The 22,056-nt window shown below is 49.6% G+C and overlaps 1 protein-coding gene across 6 annotated transcripts in view; it reads left to right on the top strand.

The window, feature by feature from the left end:
* GMIP (GEM interacting protein) overlaps positions 1-22,056 on the top strand; it is a 176,218-nt gene that overhangs the window by 34,408 nt on the left and 119,754 nt on the right. Inside the window, exon 1 of one of the 6 annotated variants that reach the window (XM_063931570.1) lies at positions 15,399-15,480. The exons of the other annotated variants lie outside the window; for them this stretch is intronic. Within the exon in view, the coding sequence (XP_063787640.1) occupies positions 15,439-15,480 (42 nt within the window). The 5' untranslated portion in view covers positions 15,399-15,438. Of the gene's footprint in view, positions 1-15,398; positions 15,481-22,056 lie in introns of those variants that run through there. 6 annotated transcript variants of the gene reach the window in all.

Genomic DNA, 22,056 nt, shown 5'->3' with positions numbered 1-22,056 from the left:
CACCGGATCCTAGTAGAAAAAGGCATTCCGGATGAGGTTATTCCTACGCTGATTAAGGCTAGGAAGGACGTGACGGCTAAACATTATCACCGTATATGGCGAAAATATGTTGCTTGGTGTGAGGCCAGGAATGTCCCTACGGAGGAATTCCAGCTGGGCCGTTTTCCTTCACTTCCTACAGTCGGGAGTGACTTTGGGCCTGAAATTGGGTTCCATTAAGGTCCAGATTTCGGCTCTATCCATTTTCTTTCAAAAAGAACTGGCTTCTCTTCCTGAAGTCCAGACGTTTGTGAAGGGAGTGCTGCATATTCAGCCCCTTTTGTGCCTCCACTGGCACCTTGGGATCTTAAAGTGGTGTTGAGTTTCCTGAAGTCACACTGGTTTGAGCCACTCAAAACCGTGGAGTTAAAATTTCTCACGTGGCAAGTGGTCATGCTGTTAGCCTTGGCTTCAGCTAGGCGTGTGTCAGAATTAGCGGCTTTGTCACATGAAAGCCCCTATCTGGTTTTCCATATGGACAGGGCAGAATTGCGGACCCGTCCACAATTTCTTCAAAAAGTGGTGTCATCCTTTCATATGAACCAACCTATTGTGGTGCCTGTGGCTACTCGTGACTTGGAGGATTCCGAGTTACTAGATGTGGTCAGGGCTTTGAAGGTTTATGTAGCCAGAACGGCTAGAGTCAGGAAAACTGAGTCACTGTTTATCCTGTATGCACCCAACAAGCTGGGTGCTCCTGCTTCAAAGCAAACTATTGCTCGCTGGATCTGCAACACGATTCAGCAGGCTCATTCTGCGGCTGGATTGCCGCTGCCAAAATCAGTAAAAGCCCATTCCACAAGGAAGGTGGGCTCTTCTTGGGCGGCTGCCCGAGGGGTCTCGGCATTACAGCTTTGCCGAGCAGCTACTTGGTCGGGTTCAAACACTTTTGCAAAGTTCTACAAGTTTGATACCCTGGCTGAGGAGGACCTTGTGTTTGCTCATTCAGTGCTGAAGAGTCATCCGCACTCTCCCGACCGTTTTGGAGCTTTGGTATAATCCCCATGGTCCTTACGGAGTCCCCAGCATCCACTAGGACGTTAGAGAAAATAAGATTTTACTTACCGGTAAATCTATTTCTCGTAGTCCGTAGTGGATGCTGGGCGCCCGTCCCAAGTGCGGACTTTTTCTGCAATGCTTGTATATAGTTATTGCTTACATAAGGGTTATGTTATAGTTGCATCAGGGTTGATCTGATGCTCTATTGTTGTTCATGCTATTAACTTGGTAAATTTATCACAAGTTATACGGTGTGATTGGTGTGGCTGGTATGAGTCTTGCCCTGGATTCCAAAATCCTTTCCTTGTACTGTCAGCTCTTCCGGGCACAGTTTCTTTAACTGAGGTCTGGAGGAGGGACATAGAGGGAGGAGCCAGAGCATACCAGTATCCAAATTCTTTCTTAAAGTGCCCTGTCTCCTGCGGAGTCCGTCTATTCCCCATGGTCCTTACGGAGTCCCCAGCATCCACTACGGACTACGAGAAATAGATTTACCGGTAAGTAAAATCTTATTTTTATACGTGTGGTCTGTCATGTAGAATAAATAACTCAGTGAGACTTTGTATATTGATACTTTTATCTAAAAATATTTATAGTTAACATGTAACATTTATCACAACACACAAGTAGTAGTAGTAAGTTAGTAACTGTTAGACATAAAAAATCTGGTTAATAATAAATGAGTAGCTAAAAGCTTATAAATAAGCACTGAAAATTACTTTTTATATAGAGATATGTTTAAATATTTATAAACACATCATAATAAGGTGTAAAATATTACTCTCCTTGTAGGTATTTATATAGTTGCACTGGCGTCCCAGTGTATTACTGAATTAAAAGTTCCGCAAAAGATTCACACTGATTACAGTCTCATGAAGACAGCATATTCTTGAATATAATTACCCCCGTGCTGGTTCCTGAAGGTTCCGTTAGCAATATTACATTAGGTATATCTAATGATAGGTAATTGCTGCTTAATAGCGCTGTACAGAACAGCCCCGCTGGGAGATAAGTATGTCCCTGCTCTCCCGTCAATGCTGCCCGCTGTTACACTCTACGGCTTGTTAATTATGTAGTAGGATGCGGTCCTCACGGCGGAGGTCAGCCCGGACTCACCCGGCATATAGCAACAAGTCCTTGCAGTGGTTAATGCTGATACTGTTTAGTGGGATCTTGTGCATTCGCCCGTGCTGTTAATTGGTGATCCGGACCTTGCATCAGAGGCCACGCAGGGTTCAGCCAAGAATAGCCTGGTGTAATTTCAGCGGTGTGCGGGAGCTGTTGGAGATAGCGGTGAATGCCAGTTGGAGAGTAACTTTAAAAGAGTGGGCATCATCGCGTTTCGTCTCCTAGCAACCGTAGACTTCCTCAAGACGTGTATAATGCTCTCTACTGTGTGACGTACCGTGTATAAACCTCTCTACTGTGTGACGTAACGTGTATAAGGCTCTCTACTATGTGACGTAACATGTATAAGGCTTCTACTGTGTGATGTACCGTGTACAAGGATCACTACTGTGTGATGTACCATGTATAAGGATCTCTACTGTGTGGCGCAACGTGACTTTGGAGTACTATTGTATGGCGACACCCCTCTCAGTGAGACAAAACTCAATTTTCTGGGTGATGCGCTTCACCTATTTATAATATGAGAGGGGGGCCCAATGCATATTGTTGCACCTGGGCCGACCATTCTCTAGTTCCGCCTCTGCCGTTGCAATTTTTATTTTATTTTAATGATTCTTACAGACGGAGGAGCTGTGTCAGTGACACGGAAGCTGCCTCCTGTATATACAGAGAGCTGGCACTGGCTGCAGCTAGGGGTAGCACCAGAGCGCAGCTCTTCCCGCGCCCTTCCAGTTAAGCAAGCCAGCCCGGAGAAGCTCTCTGCTCCTCCGTCAGGCTGATGATAGCCAAAGGTAGGCACTGGCAGAACTTGCCTCAAGCTTTAATAAATGTTGGAAGCACTGTGTCTTGTGTGTGCATGTTTTTAAGTGAGGTGTGTGTGTGTGTGTGTGTGTGTGTGTGTGTGTGTGTGTTTTTAAAGAAAGTTGTGTGTTCAAGTAAAAGGCATGTGTGCGTGTGTAAGTGAGAGGCGTGTGTGTGTGTGTAAGTGAGAGGCATGTGTGTGTGAGGCATGTGTGTGTGTGTGAGGCATGTGTGTGTGTTTGTGTGTAAGTGAGAGGTGTGTGTGTGTGTGTGTGTGTGTGTGTAAGTGAGAGGCATGTGTGTGAGAGGTAAGAATTAAAGGGGCATTTGAGCATTTCTACAGGACTATGTACAGAGCACACACCTGGTCTGGGTACACGCTACCTTACAAATATATGGAGGGGTGTCAGTTTCTGAATGTGTGTGTGAGAGGCGTTTGTGTGTAAGTGAGAGGCATGTGTGTGTTTAAGTGAAAGCGGTGTGTGTTTAAGTGAAGGAGGTGTGTATGTGTGAGTGAAAGAGCCATGTGTAAGTGAAAGGCATGTGTGTGTTTAAGTGAAAGAGGCGTGTGTGTATGTTTAAGTGAAAGAGGCGTGTGTGTGTGTGTTTTTAAGTGAATGAGGTGTTTGTGTGTTTTATTATATATATCGGCACACCGCTGCGCCAAAGCATCTCCATCGAGACCCGCTGGCGCGGGGAGGGAGCACTGTAGGTGTACTATAAAGGTATTCTGGTGTCTGTTTTATTGTAATGACTGACTTGGAGTGCGTCCACTTTGTATGTGTATATATATTACTATTGGGAAAGGCACCTGGGCACGCTACTACTGTTCACCCTGAGTGCCGGATAGTTACATATGGTATGTTTGTGTATATGTAGGGGGGCACCAACATTTCTCTGACGTCCTAGTGGATGCTGGGGACTCCGTCAGGACCATGGGGATTAGCGGCTCCGCAGGAGACAGGGCACAAAAATAAAGCTTTAGGATCAGGTGGTGTGCACTGGCTCCTCCCCCTATGACCCTCCTCCAAGCCTCAGTTAGGTTTTTGTGCCCGTCCGAGCAGGGTGCAATCTAGGTGGCTCTCCTAAAGAGCTGCTTAGAAAAAGTTTTTAGGTTTTTTATTTTACAGTGAGTCCTGCTGGCAACAGGCTCACTGCAACGAGGGACTTAGGGGAGAAGAAGTGAACTCACCTGCGTGCAGGATGGATTGGCTTCTTAGGCTACTGGACACCATTAGCTCCAGAGGGATCGAACACAGGCCCAGCCATGGAGTCCGGTCCCGGAGCCGCGCCGCCGACCCCCTTGCAGATGCCGAAAAGTGAAGAGGTCCAGAAACCGGCGGCAGAAGACTTTTCAGTCTTCATGAGGTAGCGCACAGCACTGCAGCTGTGCGCCATTGTTGTCACACACTTCACACCAGCGGTCACTGAGGGTGCAGGGCGCTGTGGGGGGCGCCCTGGGCAGCAATGAAATACCTATACTGGCTAAAAGATACATCACATATAGCCCCTGGGGCTATATGGATGTATTTAACCCCTGCCAGGTCTCAGAAAAACGGGAGAAGAAGCCCGCCGAAAAGGGGGCGGGGCCTATTCTCCTCAGCACACAGCGCCATTTTCCCTCACAGAAATGCTGGTGGGAAGGCTCCCAGGCTCTCCCCTGCACTGCACTACAGAAACAGGGTTAAAACAGAGAGGGGGGGCACTTATTTGGCGATATGATTATATATATTAAGATGCTATAAGGGAAAAACACTTATATAAAGGTTGTCCCTGTATAATTATAGCGTTTTGGTGTGTGCTGGCAAACTCTCCCTCTGTCTCTCCAAAGGGCTAGTGGGGTCCTGTCCTCTATCAGAGCATTCCCTGTGTGTGTGCTGTGTGTCGGTACGTGTGTGTCGACATGTATGAGGACGATGTTGGTGAGGAGGCGGAGCAATTGCCTGTAATGGTGATGTCACTCTCTAGGGAGTCGACACCGGAATGGATGGCTTATTTAAGGAATTACGTGATAATGTCAACACGCTGCAAGGTCGGTTGACGACATGAGACGGCCGGCAAACCAATTAGTACCTGTCCAGGCGTCTCAAACACCGTCAGGGGCGTTAAAACGTCTTTTTACCTCAGTCGGTCGACACGGACACTGACTCCAGTGTCGACGGTGAAGAAACAAACGTATTTTTCTTTTAGGGCCACACGTTACTTGTTAAGGGCAATGAAGGAGGTGTTACATATTTCTGATACTACAAGTACCACAAAAAAGGGTATTTTGTGGAGTGTGAAAAAACTACCTGTAGTTTTTCCTGAATCAGAAAAATTAAATGAAGTGTGTGATGATGCGTGGGTTTCCCCCGATAGAAAATTATTGGCGGTATACCCTTTCCCGCCAGATGTTAGGGCGCGTTGGGAAACACCCCTTAGGGTGGATAAGGCGCTCACACGCTTATCAAAACAAGTGGCGGTACCGTCTCCAGATAGGGCCGCCCTCAAGGAGCCAGCTGATAGGAGGCTGGAAAATATCCTAAAAAGTATATACACACATACTGGTGTTATACTGCGACCAGCGATCGCCTCAGCCTGGATGTGCAGCGCTGGGGTGGCTTGGTCGGATTCCCTGACTGAAAATATTGATACCCTTGACAGGGACAGTATTTTATTGACTATAGAGCATTTAAAGGATGCATTTCTATATATGCGAGATGCACAGAGGGATATTTGCACTCTGGCATCAAGAGTAAGTGCGATGTCCATATCTGCCAGAAGTTGTTTATGGACACGACAGTGGTCAGGTGATGCAGATTCCAAACGGCACATGGAAGTATTGCCGTATAAAGGAGAAAAAGACAACGTCTTTTCAGCCTCAGTCCTTTCGTCCCCATAAGGGCAAGCGGTCAAAAGGCCAGTCATATCTGCCATGGGATAGAGGAAAGGGAAGAAGACTGCAGCAGGCAGCCCATTCCCAGGAACAGAACACCGCTTCTGCCAAGTCCTCAGCATGACGCTGGGGCCGTACAAGCGGACTCAGGTGCGGTGGGGGGTCGTCTCAAGAGTTTCAGCACGCAGTGGGCTCACTCGCAAGTGGACCCTTGGATCCTACAAGTAGTATCCCAGGGGTACAGATTGGAAGTTCGAGACGTCTCCCCCTCGCAGGTTCCTGAAGTCTGCTTTACCAACGTCTCCCTCCGACAGGGAGGCAGTAGTGGAAACAATTCACAAGCTGTATTCCCAGCAGGTGATAATCAAAGTACCCCTCCTACAACAAGGAAAGGGGTATTATTCCACACTATATTGTGGTACTGAAGCCAGACGGCTCGGTGAGACCTATTCTAAATCTGAAATATTTGAACACTTACATAAAAAGGTTCAAATCAAGATGGAGTCACTCAGAGCAGTGATAGCGAAAAGGGGACTATATGGTGTCCCGGGACAGATGCTTACCTCCATGTCCCAATTTGCCCTTCTCACCAAGGGTACCTCAGGTTCGTGGTACAGAACTGTCACTATCAGTTTCAGACGCTGCCGGTTGGATTGTCCACGGCACCCCGGGTCCTTACCAAGGTAATGGCCGAAATGATGATTCTTCTTCAAAGAAAATGGACGATCTCCTGATAAGGGCAAGGTCCAGAGAACAGTTGGAGGTCGGAGTAGCACTATCTCAAGTAGTTCTACGACAGCACGGGTGGATTCTAAATATTCCAAAACCGCAGCTGTTTCCGACGACACATCTGCTGTTCCTAGGGATGATTCTGGACACAGTACAGAAAAAGGTGTTTCTCCCGGAGAAGAAAGCCAGGGAGTTATCCGAGCTAGTCAGGAACCTCCTAAAACCAGGAAAAGTGTCAGTGCATCCTTGCACAAGGGTCCTGGGAAAAATGGTGGCTTCTTACGAAGCGATTCCATTCGGCAGATTTCACGCAAGAACTTTTCAGTGGGATCTGCTGGACAAATGGTCCGGATCGCATCTGCAGATGCATCATCGAATAACCTTATCGCCACGGACAAGGGTGTCTCTTCTGTGGTGGTTGCAGAGTGCTCATCTGTTAGAGGGCCGCAGATTCGGCATACAGGACTGGGTCCTGGTGACCACGGATGCCAGTCTGAGAGGCTGGGGAGCGGTCACACAGGGAAGAAACTTCCAGGGAGTATGGTCAAGCCTGGAGATGTCTCTTCACATAAATATACTGGAGCTAAGAGCGATTTACAATGCTCTAAGCCTGGCAAAACCCCTGCTTTAGGGTCAGCCGGTGTTGATCCAGTCGGACAACATCACGGCAGTCGCCCACGTAAACAGACAGGGCGGCACAAGAAGCAGGAGAGCAATGGCAGAAGCTGCAAGGATTCTTCGCTGGGCGGAAGATCATGTGATAGCACTGTCAGCAGTGTTCATTCCGGGAGTGGACAACTGGGAAGCAGACTTCCTCAGCAGACACGATCTACACCCGGGAGAGTGGGGGACTTCATCCAGAAGTCTTCCACATGATTGCGAACCGTTGGGAAAATCCAAAGGTGGATATGATGGCGTCTCGCCTCAACAAAAAACTGGACAGGTATTGCGCCAGGTCAAGAGACCCTCAGGCAATAGCTGTGGACGCTCTGGTAACACCGTGGGTGTTCCAGTCAGTGTATGTGTTTCCTCCTCTGCCTCTCATACCAAAAGTACTCAGAATTATACGGCAAAGGGGAGTAAGAACGATACTCGTGGCTCCGGTTTGGCCAAGAAGAACTTGGTACCCGGAACTTCAGGAGATGCTCACGGAAGATCCGTGGCCTCTACCTCTAAGACGGGACCTGCTTCAGCAGGGACCGTGTCTATTCCAAGACTTACCGCGGCTGCGTTTGACGGCATGGCGGTTGAACGCCGAATTCTAAGGGAAAAAGGCATTCCGGAAGAGGTCATTCCTACACTGGTCAAAGCCAGGAAGGAGGTGACTGCACAACATTATCACCGCATTTGGAGAAAATATGTTGCGTGGTGTGAGGCCAGGAAGGCCCCCACGGAGGAATTTCAATTGGGTCGATTCCTACATTTCCTGCAAACAGGATTGTCTATGGGCCTCAAATTGGGGTCCATTAAGGTTCAAATTTCGTCCCTGTCGATTTTCTTCCAGAAAGAATTGGCTTCAGTTCCTGAAGTCCAGACTTTTGTAAAAGGAGTACTACATATACAGCCCCCGGTTGTGCCCCCAGTGGCTCCGTGGGACCTTAATGTAGTTTTGGATTTTCTCAAATCCCATTGGTTTGAGCCACTCAAATCGGTGGATTTGAAATATCTTACATGGAAAGTAACCATGCTACTGGCCCTGGCTTCAGCCAGGAGAGTGTCAGAATTGGCGGCTTTATCGTATAAAAGCCCATATCTGATTTTCCATTCGGACAGGGCAGAACTGCGGACGCGTCCTCAGTTTCTGCCTAAGGTGGTGTCAGCGTTTCACCTGAACCAGCCTATTGTGGTGCCTGCGGCTACTAGCGATTTGGAGGATTCCAAGTTGCTGGACGTTGTCAGGGCATTGAAAATATATATTTCAAGGACGGCTGGAGTCAGAAAATCTGACTCGCTGTTTATACTGTATGCACCCAACAAGCTGGGTGCTCCTGCTTCTAAGCAGACGATTGCTCGTTGGATTTGTAGCACAATTCAACTTGCACATTCTGTGGCAGGCCTGCCACAGCCTAAATCTGTCAAGGCCCATTCCACAAGGAAGGTGGGCTCATCCTGGGCGGCTGCCCGAGGGGTCTCGGCATTACAACTCTGCCGAGCAGCTACGTGGTTGGGGGAGAACACGTTTGTAAAATTCTACAAATTTGATACCCTGGCTAAAGAGGACCTGGAGTTCTCTCATTCGGTGCTGCAGAGTCATCCGCACTCTCCCGCCCGTTTGGGAGCTTTGGTATAATCCCCATGGTCCTGACGGAGTCCCCAGCATCCACTAGGACGTCAGAGAAAATAAGATTTTACTTACCGATAAATCTATTTCTCGTAGTCCGTAGTGGATGCTGGGCGCCCATCCCAAGTGCGGATTGTCTGCAATACTTGTACATAGTTATTGTTACAAAAAAATCGGGTTGTTATTGTTGTGAGCCGTCTGTTCAGAGGCTCCTACGTTTGTCATACTGTTAACTGGGTTCAGATCACAAGTTGTATGGTGTGATTGGTGTGGCTGGTATGAGTCTTACCCGGGATTCAAAATCCTTCCTTATTGTGTACGCTCGTCCGGGCACAGTATCCTAACTGAGGCTTGGAGGAGGGTCATAGGGGGAGGAGCCAGTGCACACCACCTGATCCTAAAGCTTTATTTTTGTGCCCTGTCTCCTGCGGAGCCGCTAATCCCCATGGTCCTGACGGAGTCCCCAGCATCCACTACGGACTACGAGAAATAGATTTATCGGTAAGTAAAATCTTATTTTATCATGCCTCCGGGCGACTGGGACAAACTTACGCCACTGATACTGCGAGGTTTGCCTTTAGTAAATCTCAGTGTTTGAAAAAAAAAAAAGAAGATAACTATGCAAGAAAATGCGAACTCAGGCAAACACGATTCTAAAGGCCCGTATTCACGGGCCGATGTGGGAGAGATGTGTGCTGAGCGTGCGGGAGGAGACGGGGGAGGAGGGGGGGGGGAGCGACCTGCTAGATTGGCCTGCGCATCGCTATCGCTGTGGGCAGTGGCGTAAGTTCGTCACAGTTGCCCGGAGGCAAGATAAATATTGCCCCCCCCCCCTATTTCCTATAGTAAGATAAATGTGTGTGTGTGTGTGTGTGTGTGTGTGTGTGTGTGTGTGTGTGTGTGTGTGTGTGTGTGTGGTGTTCTGAAAAAAATTATATACTGTATTTATACATTTAATTGTGTTTATTTTAAATCACACATTTCTTAGCAGTCATACCCAGGATTAGAAACCATGACCTGTTACACTAACAGCAGACACTTTACTGATGGCGTTATTTGCTCCTGTAGAGGAAGCATGAGAATTCTAACTATATGAAGTTACGTGTAATTGTCAGAGAAGTATCTTCATATAGTTAAAATTCTCTTATTTCCTATACAGGAGCAAACAGCTTCATCAGTAAGGTGTCTGCTTCCAGTGTAATAGGTTGTGGTTACTAATCCTGGGTGTGATACTTGTAAAATGTATATATTCAGTATAGTAAAGAGGGTGTGATTTGTAAGGTGCAGGGACCAGTGAGGAAGTTGGCCACTGAAAAGACAGCAACAACTATTAATTAACTTAATTCAATGATGTCACAGAATGGGAGGAGAGGTGCCCCCCTTCAGAGCAGGAGCCCTGCGGCAGATGACTCCGTTGCCTCCCAGAGTTCTGCCTCTGGGTAGTATGTACATTATTTTAACCATACCTCCCAACATTTTGGGATCAATAAGCGGGACTCCTGCGCTCGTGCGTCTTAAAGGGGGCATGGCCTGAACAAAAGGGGTGTGGCCTCACTATCGCGAGTTACGTCCCTGTTTGTCATCACTAAAGGGGGCATGACCAGCACTCTGTGAGCTACTGGCAATGCCCCCTCTCTCTCTGTCTTCACTGAATAGACGCACATGCACATGCGCACAGCGTCTGTTCACCGCTGCTCTGCTAAGCAGGGCAGCGAAAACAGGAGCCTCCCAACTGTCCCCCTTCCCCGCCGCGGGACACTGCAGCCGGCGGGTGGGGCAGCGGGACAGTCCCAATAAAAAGGGGCTGTCCCGCTAAAATCGGGACAGTTGGGAGGTATGTTTTAACTGCAAAACACGTCCGAATCTGCCCATTCAAATCAATACACTATCGAACCAGGGGGATCATTCCGAGTTGATCGCTCGCTAGCTGTTTTTAGCAGCCGTGCAAACGCTAAGCAGCCGCCCTCTGGGAGTGTATCTTAGCTTAGCAGAAGTGCGAACGAAAGGATCGCAGAGCGGTAGCAAAATAATTTTGTGCAGTTTCAGTGTAGCTTCAGACCTACTCAGCGCTTGCGATCACTTCAGACCAGCCCCGGCGCTACCCGCTCAGCAAAGGGATGCAAAGCAGGGAGGCACCAGGGTGGAGAGGCGCTCTGCACTCTCCCTGCTCTGCATCCCTGTGCTGCGCCTGTTCCCTGCTGCCGATGGCTGCTGCGCCTGTCAGTCACACTGAGTGACAGGCACTAGCAGCTTCAAGCCTCCAGTCCTACCCTACATTACTACGTTCTGCAAAAAGGGGCAGAGCTTATCAGCGCTGAGGGGGTGGAGCTACATGGACCAGGCTGCCAGCGAGAACGACCGAAAGAAGATCTCTGCTGCGTGTTGGGAGTGTTGAAGGAGACAGAGGTGTCTGTGTTTAGTAAGTGTGTGTGTGTGACTGAGTGTGTGTGTGTGTGTGAGGGGGAGGGAGTAGTGTAAGAAAACATAGCAGCCAGCAGAGGAGAGGGAGGTGTTACACAGAGCCTTCTCCCTCTCTGGTTGCCATGTCTGGTTCCCTCATCCTGCTCCTGCGAGTCCTGCCCACCAGTCACCAAGCACCCCTGCCAGAGAGAGAGAGAGTTATCTGGGAGCTGAGGATAAAATCCATGGCTGCCAGTCCTCATGTCACTCACTGCTCAGGGCGGAGAGTGCAGCATTAGCTGCTGCTGGAAGCAGGGAGGTTTATACTATATGTAGCCTCCTCCATATTTGGAGCCATCCTGGACCTGTTATCAGCGCCTTAACTACCTGTGTGCCAGGTGTGCCTGGCACACAGCACAGTTGCCCAGAGGGCGCACGGCCAGCGGCTTGTAATGAGTCAAATTGACTCATTACAAGCCGCCTGTTCTGTGTGCGCCGCGCTAGAGGAGAGCAGCAGCGCCGGAGGCAGGGGAGGAGGAGGAGGGAGGGGGACTGGAGCCGCAGCACCGCTATGTCATTGGTAGTAGCGCCGCTGCAGCAGTCCCCTCTCCTTCCACATTGGCTGCCCGGCGCTGCTGTGAATGCTGCGATGCACTTCCCTCATCCCAGCATTCACAGCGTTGGGCAGCCAATGCGGAAGGAGAGGGGACTGCTGCAACGGCGCCTCCACCAATTACAAAGCGCTGCTGCGCCTCCAGTCCCCCTCCCTCCTCCTCCTTCTCCCCTGCCCGGGAATGGATCTGCCAGCACGAGGAGCCTAACTGCCAGCGGGGAGCGATGGTAAGTTTCTCTGTGTGTGTGTGTCTCTCTCTTTCTCTATTCTGTCTGCCGCAGTGTGTAAAAAGGGGGACTGGCTGCCGTAATGTGTAATAAGGAGGACGCTGTCTGGCATAATGTGTAAAAAGGGGAACGCTGTCTGCTGTAATGTGTAAAAAGGGGGACGCTGTCTGCCGTAATGTGTAAAAAGGGGACGCTGTCTGCCGTAATGTGTAATAAGGGGGACGCTGTCTGCCGAAATGTGTAATAAGGGGGACGCTGTCTGCCGAAATGTGTAAAAAGAGGGACTGGCTGCCGTAATGTGTAAAAAGGGGATGCTGTCTGCCGTAATGTGTAATAAGGGGACGCTGTCTGCCGTAATGTGTAAAAATGGGGATGCTGTTTGCCGTAATGTGTAAAAAGGGGACGCTGTCTGCCGTAATGTGTCAAAAAGGGGGACTGTCTGCCGTAATGTGTAAAATGGGGGACGCTGTCTGCCGTAATGTGTAAAAACTGTGCAGCGTAATTTGAATAATGGAGACTACTGTGCACCGTTCTTGTATGGGGGGGCGCCAATGCCGTTTCTTGCACACAGCGCTAAAATGCCTAGTTACGGCACTGCCTGTTATAGACACTGAAAGTGCCCACTCACTGGGGTCAATGGGGCTGTGAGAGGCCCCAATAGGTCACCCACTTAATGAGATCCAAGCTAGTAATACAGTACAATTAGTTACATTGGGGGATTGGTTGTGGATCGAGGAGGGAACCCCAGGTTAGGATTAGGCAGCGGGAAGGGAGTGTTAGAGTTAGGCACCCCCAGGGAGTGTTAGGGTCAGGCTGCGGGGGAGGGAGATTTAGGTTTAAGCAGCAGGGACGGGGAGTTAGGATTAGGCAACTCCAGGGGGTGGTAAGGGTTAGGCAGTGACCAGGGAGGAGGTTTGGGTTAGGCTGTGACCAGGGAGAGTTAGGGGAGAGGGGAGAACACCCCACACTCACCCTTGTCCGTCTTCTCATTGGGATCCCGGCATCGGTATTATTAATGCCAGGATCCCGTCAGCCGGCATATCATACTGATTCCCATTCAGCAGGGCTAATAGGATGTAGCTCATTCTCCTTAAGCCCCATATACACGATGCGATTTGTCCTTATGATTTTGACTATATAGTCAAAATCGTAAGAAAAGTTAGTGCAAATCACACCATGTGTATGCTTTTGCGATGCCGATGTGCGCTCCCGCGGGATCGACATCGTAGGGAAAAAATAGACTGTGAAGGCAGGGTCGATGTGCAGTTTCTAGCCGGCATCGGCCATAAGTCGAAATCGTACCGTGTGTATGCACCATTACACTCATTATTTGTGGGAGATGATGGGGGATACAGTGATGTGGTGAGGTAAATTGGCACTGGTTCGTATCAGAGCCAGATTTTCACACATACTGTATATAAACCCAAGGGTTCATGTGGGCATTATACATGGGTGCAGCAATATAAATTGCTGGAAATTTGATGAGTTTTGATCAGTGATGTGCTATTGTGTGGCCACGCCCCTTCCTTGTGAGACCACACCCCTTTGTGATGCACGCTGTCCCTTTGTAAAATATGGGAAAGCGCAAATTTATAGTTTGCAGGGGGGCGCTGAACACCCTAGCACCGGACCTGCTTCAGACCATTCAGTTCCAGATTTGACGTCACAAACACGCCCTGCGTTCGCCCAGCCACGCCTGCGTTTTTCGTGGCACGCCTGCGTTTTTTCAAACACTCCCTGAAAACGGTCAGTTGACACCCAGAAACGCCCACTTCATGTCAATCACTCTGCGGTTAGCAGTGCGACTGAAAAGCATCGCTAGAACTTGTGTGAAACTACATCGGCTGTTGTGAAAGTACGTCACGCATGCGCATTGCGCCGCATGCGCAGAAGTGCCTTTTTTTGATTCATCGCTGCGCAGCAAACATTTTCAGCTAGCGATCAACTTGGAATGACCCCCAGCTCACAAGTACTGTCAATAGATAAGAATGTACTAATAATCGTGTCTATAATCAAGTAGCAAACTCGGGCCAAAATACACTTTTCAAATAGACGTCCCTGTCATCAGTATCAGTGTGATCTGTGCAGTGATTCTGTTTGTGAAAGTAATGAAAGTGTTAAAAATCAGAAAAAAAAGTGTGGGGTCCCCCCCAAAGCATAACCAGCCAAGGGCCCTTTGAACCAGGAAACAAAATAAGTGTGTGTGTGTGTGTGTGTGTGTGTGTGTGGGGGGGGGTCCCCCTATGTTTTCAGAACCAGCACCAGGCTCAACTAGCAGGGGGTAATGCCACAGCCAGGGAACACACTTGACGGGGTCCTCCGGCCAAAGCATTATCCCCCCAACAAGTCAGCCCAGGCCTTGGATTAAAGTGGGGAGCTCCCCAATAAAGTAGTCCCCCTCTCCAGTTTACCCCAGACCTGGACTGAAGCCCGGAGCTGTCCCCCGCACCCCCGGGCTCTGGGTAACCGTGTGTGTGTGCAGGGGTTAAAGTGAGCCAGAACGGGGCGGAACTGCGTTCTTTCAGTTCCATCCTCCGGCTCACCTAATCCGATGTTAGCCCGGAGTGCAGGGAGATGCCAGGTGTCCGCTGAGATTGTGTTAGCAGCGGGAGCCTGGCTCCCTCCCCACAGCAGCAGTCCTGAGCTCCGGCTTCCGGCAGTGTGCAGCGCTGCGCTATGGGAGAGACATCATGACGTCTCTCCCATAGTTCCGAAAAGCGGACGGCCAGGCGGAGGGCACAAGCAGCGATCCGGAAGCAGGAGCTGGACATGGTGAGTATTGTGTGTGTGGGGGGGTGTTTGTGTGTGTGTGTGTGTGTGTGTGTGTGTGTGTAAGCGGCGCTTCTAAAGGGGCATTACCACAGGGGGCTAAACCATTGGGGGCATAACTACAGGGGCTAAACTACAGGGGGGCTAAATTACAGGAGTGCATAACTGTTGGGGGCATAACTACGGTAGCTAAACTACTAGGGGCATAACTACAGGAGCTAAACTACAGGAGGCATAACTATTGGGGGCATTACCACTGGCGGATAAACTACAGGAGGCTAAACTACTGGGGGCATAACTACAGGGGGCATTACCACTGGTGTATTACCACTGGGGGCTAAAATACAGGGGGGCTAAACTACTGGGGACATAACTATGGTGGCTAAACTACAGGGGGCATTACCACTGGGGGCTAAACTACTGGAGGCATAACTACTGGGGGCATAACTACTGGCATGCCCCTTCTCCCTCTGTCACCTATGAATGGACGCTCTGCGCTCTTCGCTGCTCAACTGCCCACCAAACCGCCCAGGAGCCTCCCAACTGCCCACCAAACCCCCCCCGACCGCAGGACACTATGGCCCGCGGGTGGGAAAGCGAAAATCGGGACAGTTGGGAGGTAGGTTATCATGCATGCACTAGCAGTGGTTACTATGTATACTTATCAGGGGGCCAAAACCATGCATCCTCTAATGTTTAGCCAACCTCTGTGGCAGCCGACCACACCCCCATGAAGACTGGCCACACCCCTAAACATAAGCTCCTACTATTACATTCCCCCGGTGGGCCATTCATGCCCTAGTACGACACTGAATTTAAACATGCTTGGGATAGACATAAGGATCTCCTTACAAAGAAATAAGTATCACATAGGGTAACAATATAGTTAAAAAGAGTCAGACTAGATGGGCCAAGTGGTTCTTTTCTGCCATCAAATTCTCTATGTATTATGCATGAGAGTGTGAGTGTGTGTGTATTATGCATGAGAGTGTGACAGTGTGTGTGTGTGTATTATGCATGAGAATGTGACAGTGTGTGTGTGCATACCTCCCAACATAGGGGGTGATTCCGAGTTGATCGCTCCCTAGCTAGTTTTAGCCGCCGTGCAAACGCTATGCCTCCGCCCACTGGGGAGTGTATTTTAGCTTAGCAGAAGTGCGAATGCCTGTGCAGCCGAGCTCTGCAAAAACAGTTTGTGCAGTTTCAGAGTAGCTCTGAACCTACTCAGCGCTTGTGATCACTTCAGCCTATTCGTGTCCGGATTTAACGTCATACACCCACCCAGCGAACGCCCAGCCACGCCTGCGTTTTTTCAGACACGCCTGCATTTTTGCAAACACTCCCTGAAAACGGTCAGTTGACACCCAGAAACGCCCCCTTCCTGTCAATCTTCTTGCGGCCGTCAGTGCGACTGAAAACTTCACTACAACCTGTGCACAACCACAACGGGCTTTGTACCCGTACGACGCGCGTGCGCATTGTGGACGATACGCATGCGCAGAAATGCTGATTTTTAGCCTGATCGCTGCGCTGCGAAAATCGCCAGCGAGCGATCAACTCGGAATGACCCCCATAGGGGGTAATCCAGAGTTGATCACATTAGCAAATTTGTTAGCAGTTGGACAAAACCATGGGGGTCATTCCGAGTTGTTCGCTCGCAAGCAGATTTTAGCAGATTTGCTCATGCTAAGCCGCCGCCTACTGGGAGTGAATCTTAGCATCTTAATATTGCGAACGATGTATTCGCAATATTGCGATTACACACCTCGTAGCAGTTTCTGAGTAGCTTCAAACTTACTCGGCATCTGCGATAATTTCAGTGCTTGTCGTTCCTGGTTTGACGTCACAAACACACCCAGCGTTCACCCAGACACTCCCCCGTTTCTCCGGCCACTCCTGCGTTTTTTCCGGAAACTGTAGCGTTTTTTCACACACTCCCATAAAACGGCCTGTTTCCGCCCAGTAACACCCATTTCCTGTCAATCACATTACGATCGCCAGAACGATGAAAAAGCCGTGAGTAAAAATCCTAACTGCATAGCAAATTTACTTGGTGCAGTCGCAGTGCGGACATTGCGCATGCGCATTAAGCGGAAAATCGCTGCGATGCGAGGATTTTTACCGAGCGAACAACTCGGAATGACCCCCCATGTACAGATAGATCCACGGTTATCTTGGTTTCTTTGCTGTGACTAGTCACACCATGGTTTATTTACATAAATCCTTCATCTATTGTTCTCAACTGCAATACAACACAGAGAACAATACAGCAGGGGATTAAGTCATTACAGCAGGGGATTAAGTTTTATTAAAGGCCAAGATAAACATGGACCCATCTGTACACTGCAGGGGGGGGTGGCGCAGATATAACATGTGCAGACAGATTTTTGATAGCAATTGGGCAAAACCATGTGCACTGCAGGGGAGGCAGATATAACATGTGCAGAGAGAGTTAGATTTGGGTGGGGTGTGTTCAAACTGAAATCTAAATTGCAGTGTAAAAATAAAGCAGCCAGTATTTACCCTGCACAGAAACAATATAACCCACCCAAATCTAACTCTCTCTGCACATGTTATATCTGCCCCCCCCCCCCCCGCAGTGTACCGATGGGTCCATGTTTATCTTGGCCTTTAATGGGACTTATTCCCCTGCTGTATCGTTCACTGTGTTGTATTGCAGTTGAGAGCAATAGATGAAGGATTTATGTAAATAAACCATGGTGTGACTAGTCGCAGCAAAGAAGCCAAGATAACCGTGGATCTATCTGTACATGGGTGGTCATTCCGAGTTGTTCGCTCGGTAATTTTCTTTGCATCGCAGCGATTTTCCGCTAATTGCGCATGCGCAATGTTCGCACTGCGACTGCGCCAAGTAAATTTGCTAAGAAGTTAGGTATTTTACTCACGGCATTACGAGGCTTTTTCTTCGTTCTGGTGATCGTAATGTGATTGACAGGAAGTGGGTGTTTCTGGGCGGAAACTGGCCGTTTTATGGGAGTGTGTGAAAAAACGCTGCCGTTTCTGGGAAAAACGCGGGAGTGGCTGGAGAAACGGGGGAGTGCCTGGGCGAACGCTGGGTGTATTTGTGACGTCAAACCAGGAACGAAACTGACTGAACTGATCGCAGTGGCAGAGTAAGTCCCGAGCTACTCAGAAACTGCTAAGAAATTTCTATTCGCAATTCTGAGAATCTTTCGTTCGCAATTTTGATAAGCTAAGATTCACTCCCAGTGGGGGGGCGGAGCTTGGAGCAACATGGAGTAGGTAGCACAGCCTGCAAGCTCCCGCACAACATCCTATATTTATCCGCTATATGCCTGATGCTGCCTGATTAAAAGTACTCACACATCACCCTGAGTGCTAGAGACTCTCCTGATACACTGTCTCCCACCTACGGATCGGTGCTGCTGCCGTTTGACGTTGCTCCCTGCCCAGGGTATTCCGACTCTGCTCCCGGCGGCCATCTTGCCAGTGCGGTACGGGACATCTGCCTTGCACTCACCCCTGTGCTGCCTGACCGCTCGTCTCCGCCGTCCGGCCGCAGCGCCTGTGACACAGCCGGCAGCCCTTCCTCCTCCGCTGCCGATCCTCGGGACTCATCGGGACGTCTGCCGTGCCTGGCGTCCGTCCTGTGCTGCCTGACCGCTCGTCTCTGCCCTCCGGCCGCGGCACCTGTGAAGCCACTGGCTGCCGATCCCCTCGATACATCGGGACCGGCACTGCTTCCCTGCCACGTGGTGCCTGAGGGGAACGGCTCTCTGCTGCTGTGTTCTCGAGCAGCCTACCTCCTGCTCCTTCACTGCACCTCGCCTGTACTTGTGTCCACCTGCAGCTTACAGTGCTCATACTGCACAAGTCAGCTGAGATCCCTGCAATAAGATCCTCTAATGATATATGCTGGACCTTACTCTCCTGGTACCTGGGATCACTTACTCATCAATCCAGGATTATTACAGTCATAAGCTGCGTGGGGTATAGAGTGTCGTCTGGTACATATTGTGCGCACTGACCCATCTGGCCCTCCTTGTTGGCACCTACACTGGTGCTGCATTTATTTGTGCTGCTGCTGCTCCTCCTCACGTGTCACCCTGCCTGGCTCTACACATATCCTGCACTTACCTTGTATTCTATATTGGGCGCTACAATGGGGAAAACAGGTGCGGCTGCAAAACTGCAAAAATATGCAAGGGACTCCTCCTCTTCCCAATCCACCTCCTCTGCAACCCGCGACCCCCCTTTGCAGCACTCCGAGGGTGATGATTTAGCCTCGACCGACTCAGCACACTCTACGCAGAAAATAATACAGGCAATTGCCGCCTCTGAGCAACGTGTCTCCGATAAAATTGAGCGTGTTCAGATAGATGTCTCTTTCCTTCGCCAGGATCTCCAAAAGATTCGTGAAAGGGTGAGTGAGTCGGAACATCGTATTTCGGACCTAGAGGACACCACCTCTCCGCTCAAAACCAGGGTGGATGACCTGTCCACACAACTGTCGTCGGCACATGCCAAATTATCCGATATAGAGGGCAGGCTTCGCCGGAATAACGTTCGCCTGGTCGGGCTGCCCGAGAGGGCGGAGGGAACGGCTCCGGAGAAATTCTTGGAAGACTGGCTGACTAAGCTGTTTACGCGTGAAGCCTTTAGCCCGCAATTCGCGGTGGAAAGGGCGCACCGTCTCCCATCTCGTCCTCCTCCACCTGGCGCTCCTGCTCGGACGTTTATTGCCCGTCTTCTTCATTTCAAGGATAGAGACACTATACTTCGTCTGGCTCGGCTCCAAGGCCCGCTGCTGTTTGACAATCACACAGTCTCAGTCTTCCCGGACTTTGCTCTCGAGGTTCAGAAGTCCCGTGCCCAGTTCTCTCTTGTCAAGCGTAAACTCAGGGATCGGAACATCCAATACTCAATGTTGTTTCCGGCACGCCTGAGAGTTATATTTAATGACACCACGCACTTCTTCTCTAACCCGGGGGATGTGGAGACCTGGCTGGAGCGGAGGCCTCCAGCTCCCGAATGAACTTGCATTGAATATACATTCTTGGCGTGTGGAAATTATTTCAGCGTGAACCCTATGGTTCCTATTGTCTCTGCCCTTGTGGGATGATGAGTGTCGTCTACCTGTTTGCTTGCCATTCTACTGTAGCATCAGGCTGCTACTTTCTGTTAAGTTGTATGTGCGGGAGTCCCTTGCTGTAGATAGCTTAGGGTTTAGTTTAATTTAGTTTTGTTAGGGTATAGGTATGACACTAGGTTGTTTATTGGTCATACAGGGTGGGTACGGGATGGGATGTTTCATTGTTGTTGTTACTTTCCTTTTCTTTATTCTTTCCTCTCTTTTTTTTCTCTCTGCAACTGATCATGGTGCTCTAACGCTATGGAAATGTATGGCTTTTCAGATGTCACATTTGGAGTGTGCTCGGCCTCGGCCTCCCGGTCCTGATCGGGTTTTCTATGTTAGGGAGTATGGTCTTATTATAATACAATTCACTGAGTACCCTATCTCGCACGTTACACCTTTTCCGTCTCCCACGATTTATCTCCTTGTGCCCATGCAAAGCGATCTACGGTATGGGTTCTAACACAGACGCCACGGGGAGGGACACGATTAGACTGATGGGATGGAATGTCCGTGGTTTAAATGATAAAATTAAACGCTCTCTTGTCCTGAAACAACTTCAAAAGTACAGAATTGACATAGCATGTCTTTCTGAGACTCATCTGTATGGTAGTAAGGTCATGGCCATTAAGAGGCCATGGGTTGGATGGGCCTACCACTCCACGTTCTCCTCCAGTGCCAGAGGGGTGTCGATATTGGTTAAAAAATCGGTACATTTTCACCTGGAGCATAGCAGTGTGGACCCTCAGGGTCGTTATGTTTTTTTACGTGCCGTCATACATCACGCACTGTATCATATCATGGCTATATACATCCCCCCTCCCTATAACAGTGAAGTTTTACGCAGGGCAGCTGACTTTATAGCCCAGTCCCCTGATACGCCGGTTATTAGTGTGGGTGACTTCAACAACGTCATGGACCTGTCTATTGATCGCTGGCGGGAATCTCGCGACTCCACCCCTCTCCCCCCTGCCCCGACCCCTTTTGCAAGAATTGTTGCTGAACTTGGCTGGATGGATGTCTGGAGAATGCGTAACCCTACTATGGCGCATTATTCCTGTCATTCCGCTACCCACAACACACTGTCACGGATAGACTTGTGCCTTATTTCCCCGACATTATCGCCTAGAATTTCTGAACTAACATATTTGTCTAGGGGTATATCGGACCACTCACCGGTTTTACTAGAACTGTCTATGACGCACGATAGGGGCAACAGTCAGTGGAAATTGCACCCATTTTGGTTGAATTTAATGGGAGAGGGCTCCGATCTTATCTCGGACTGGAAAGACTTCCTTGATTACAACCCCCCAGACTCCTCCCCCACTGTCCGACATGATGCATATAAAGCATATATTAGAGGTACCTTTATCAAAAGAATAGCGGGCATCAAGTCGTTTAACAGGAGGGAGGAAGCGAGACTTGAACAGACTTGCCGTGATTTGGAATCTGTATATATAGAATCACATTCCCGGTCGGATCGGGAGGCGTGGCTACACGCACAGGGAGAGTGGGCCGATTACCTCTTTGATAAATCCAAGCGCAGGCTGCTGTTTTCCAGTCACAGGCAGTATTTTCAGGCGGAGTTGGGGGGCAGTTGCCTGGCCTTATTGGCCAGGGATGAATCCCATTCCCGCACTGTTCAATGTATTGCCGATGGGGATGGCGGTCTTTGCTACTCGGGGAAGGACATAGCTGGGGTATTTAAAATCTTTTATTCCAAACTGTACTCGTCAGGAGTTTCCCATTCCGACGGGCAGCTGCACTCCTACCTCTCGCGGGTAAATTTACCCAAATTGTCGCAGGAGGCGCTTGAAACACTTGAGGCTCCTTTCACCCTAGAGGAGGTGGAGTGCGCTGTGTCGTCACTCCCTTCTTCCAAGGCACCTGGTGGGGATGGTCTCCCAGTGGAGATTTATAAAAAATTTAACTCCCACTTCAGTCCCTACTTATTAGAACTATTTAATACCTTGTTTGAATTTGGTGAACTCCCCCCGTCCATGTCTGAGGCCACTATTATAGTATTGCCCAAACCGGGGAAGGATCCCAAGGCTCCCGAATCCTACCGCCCTATTTCAC

Source organism: Pseudophryne corroboree, chromosome 6, assembly GCF_028390025.1.
Source record: "Pseudophryne corroboree isolate aPseCor3 chromosome 6, aPseCor3.hap2, whole genome shotgun sequence".
NCBI lineage: Eukaryota > Metazoa > Chordata > Amphibia > Anura > Myobatrachidae > Pseudophryne > Pseudophryne corroboree.
Note: the sequence above shows the minus strand (reverse complement) of the source record. Positions and strands in the feature narration are given on the sequence as shown.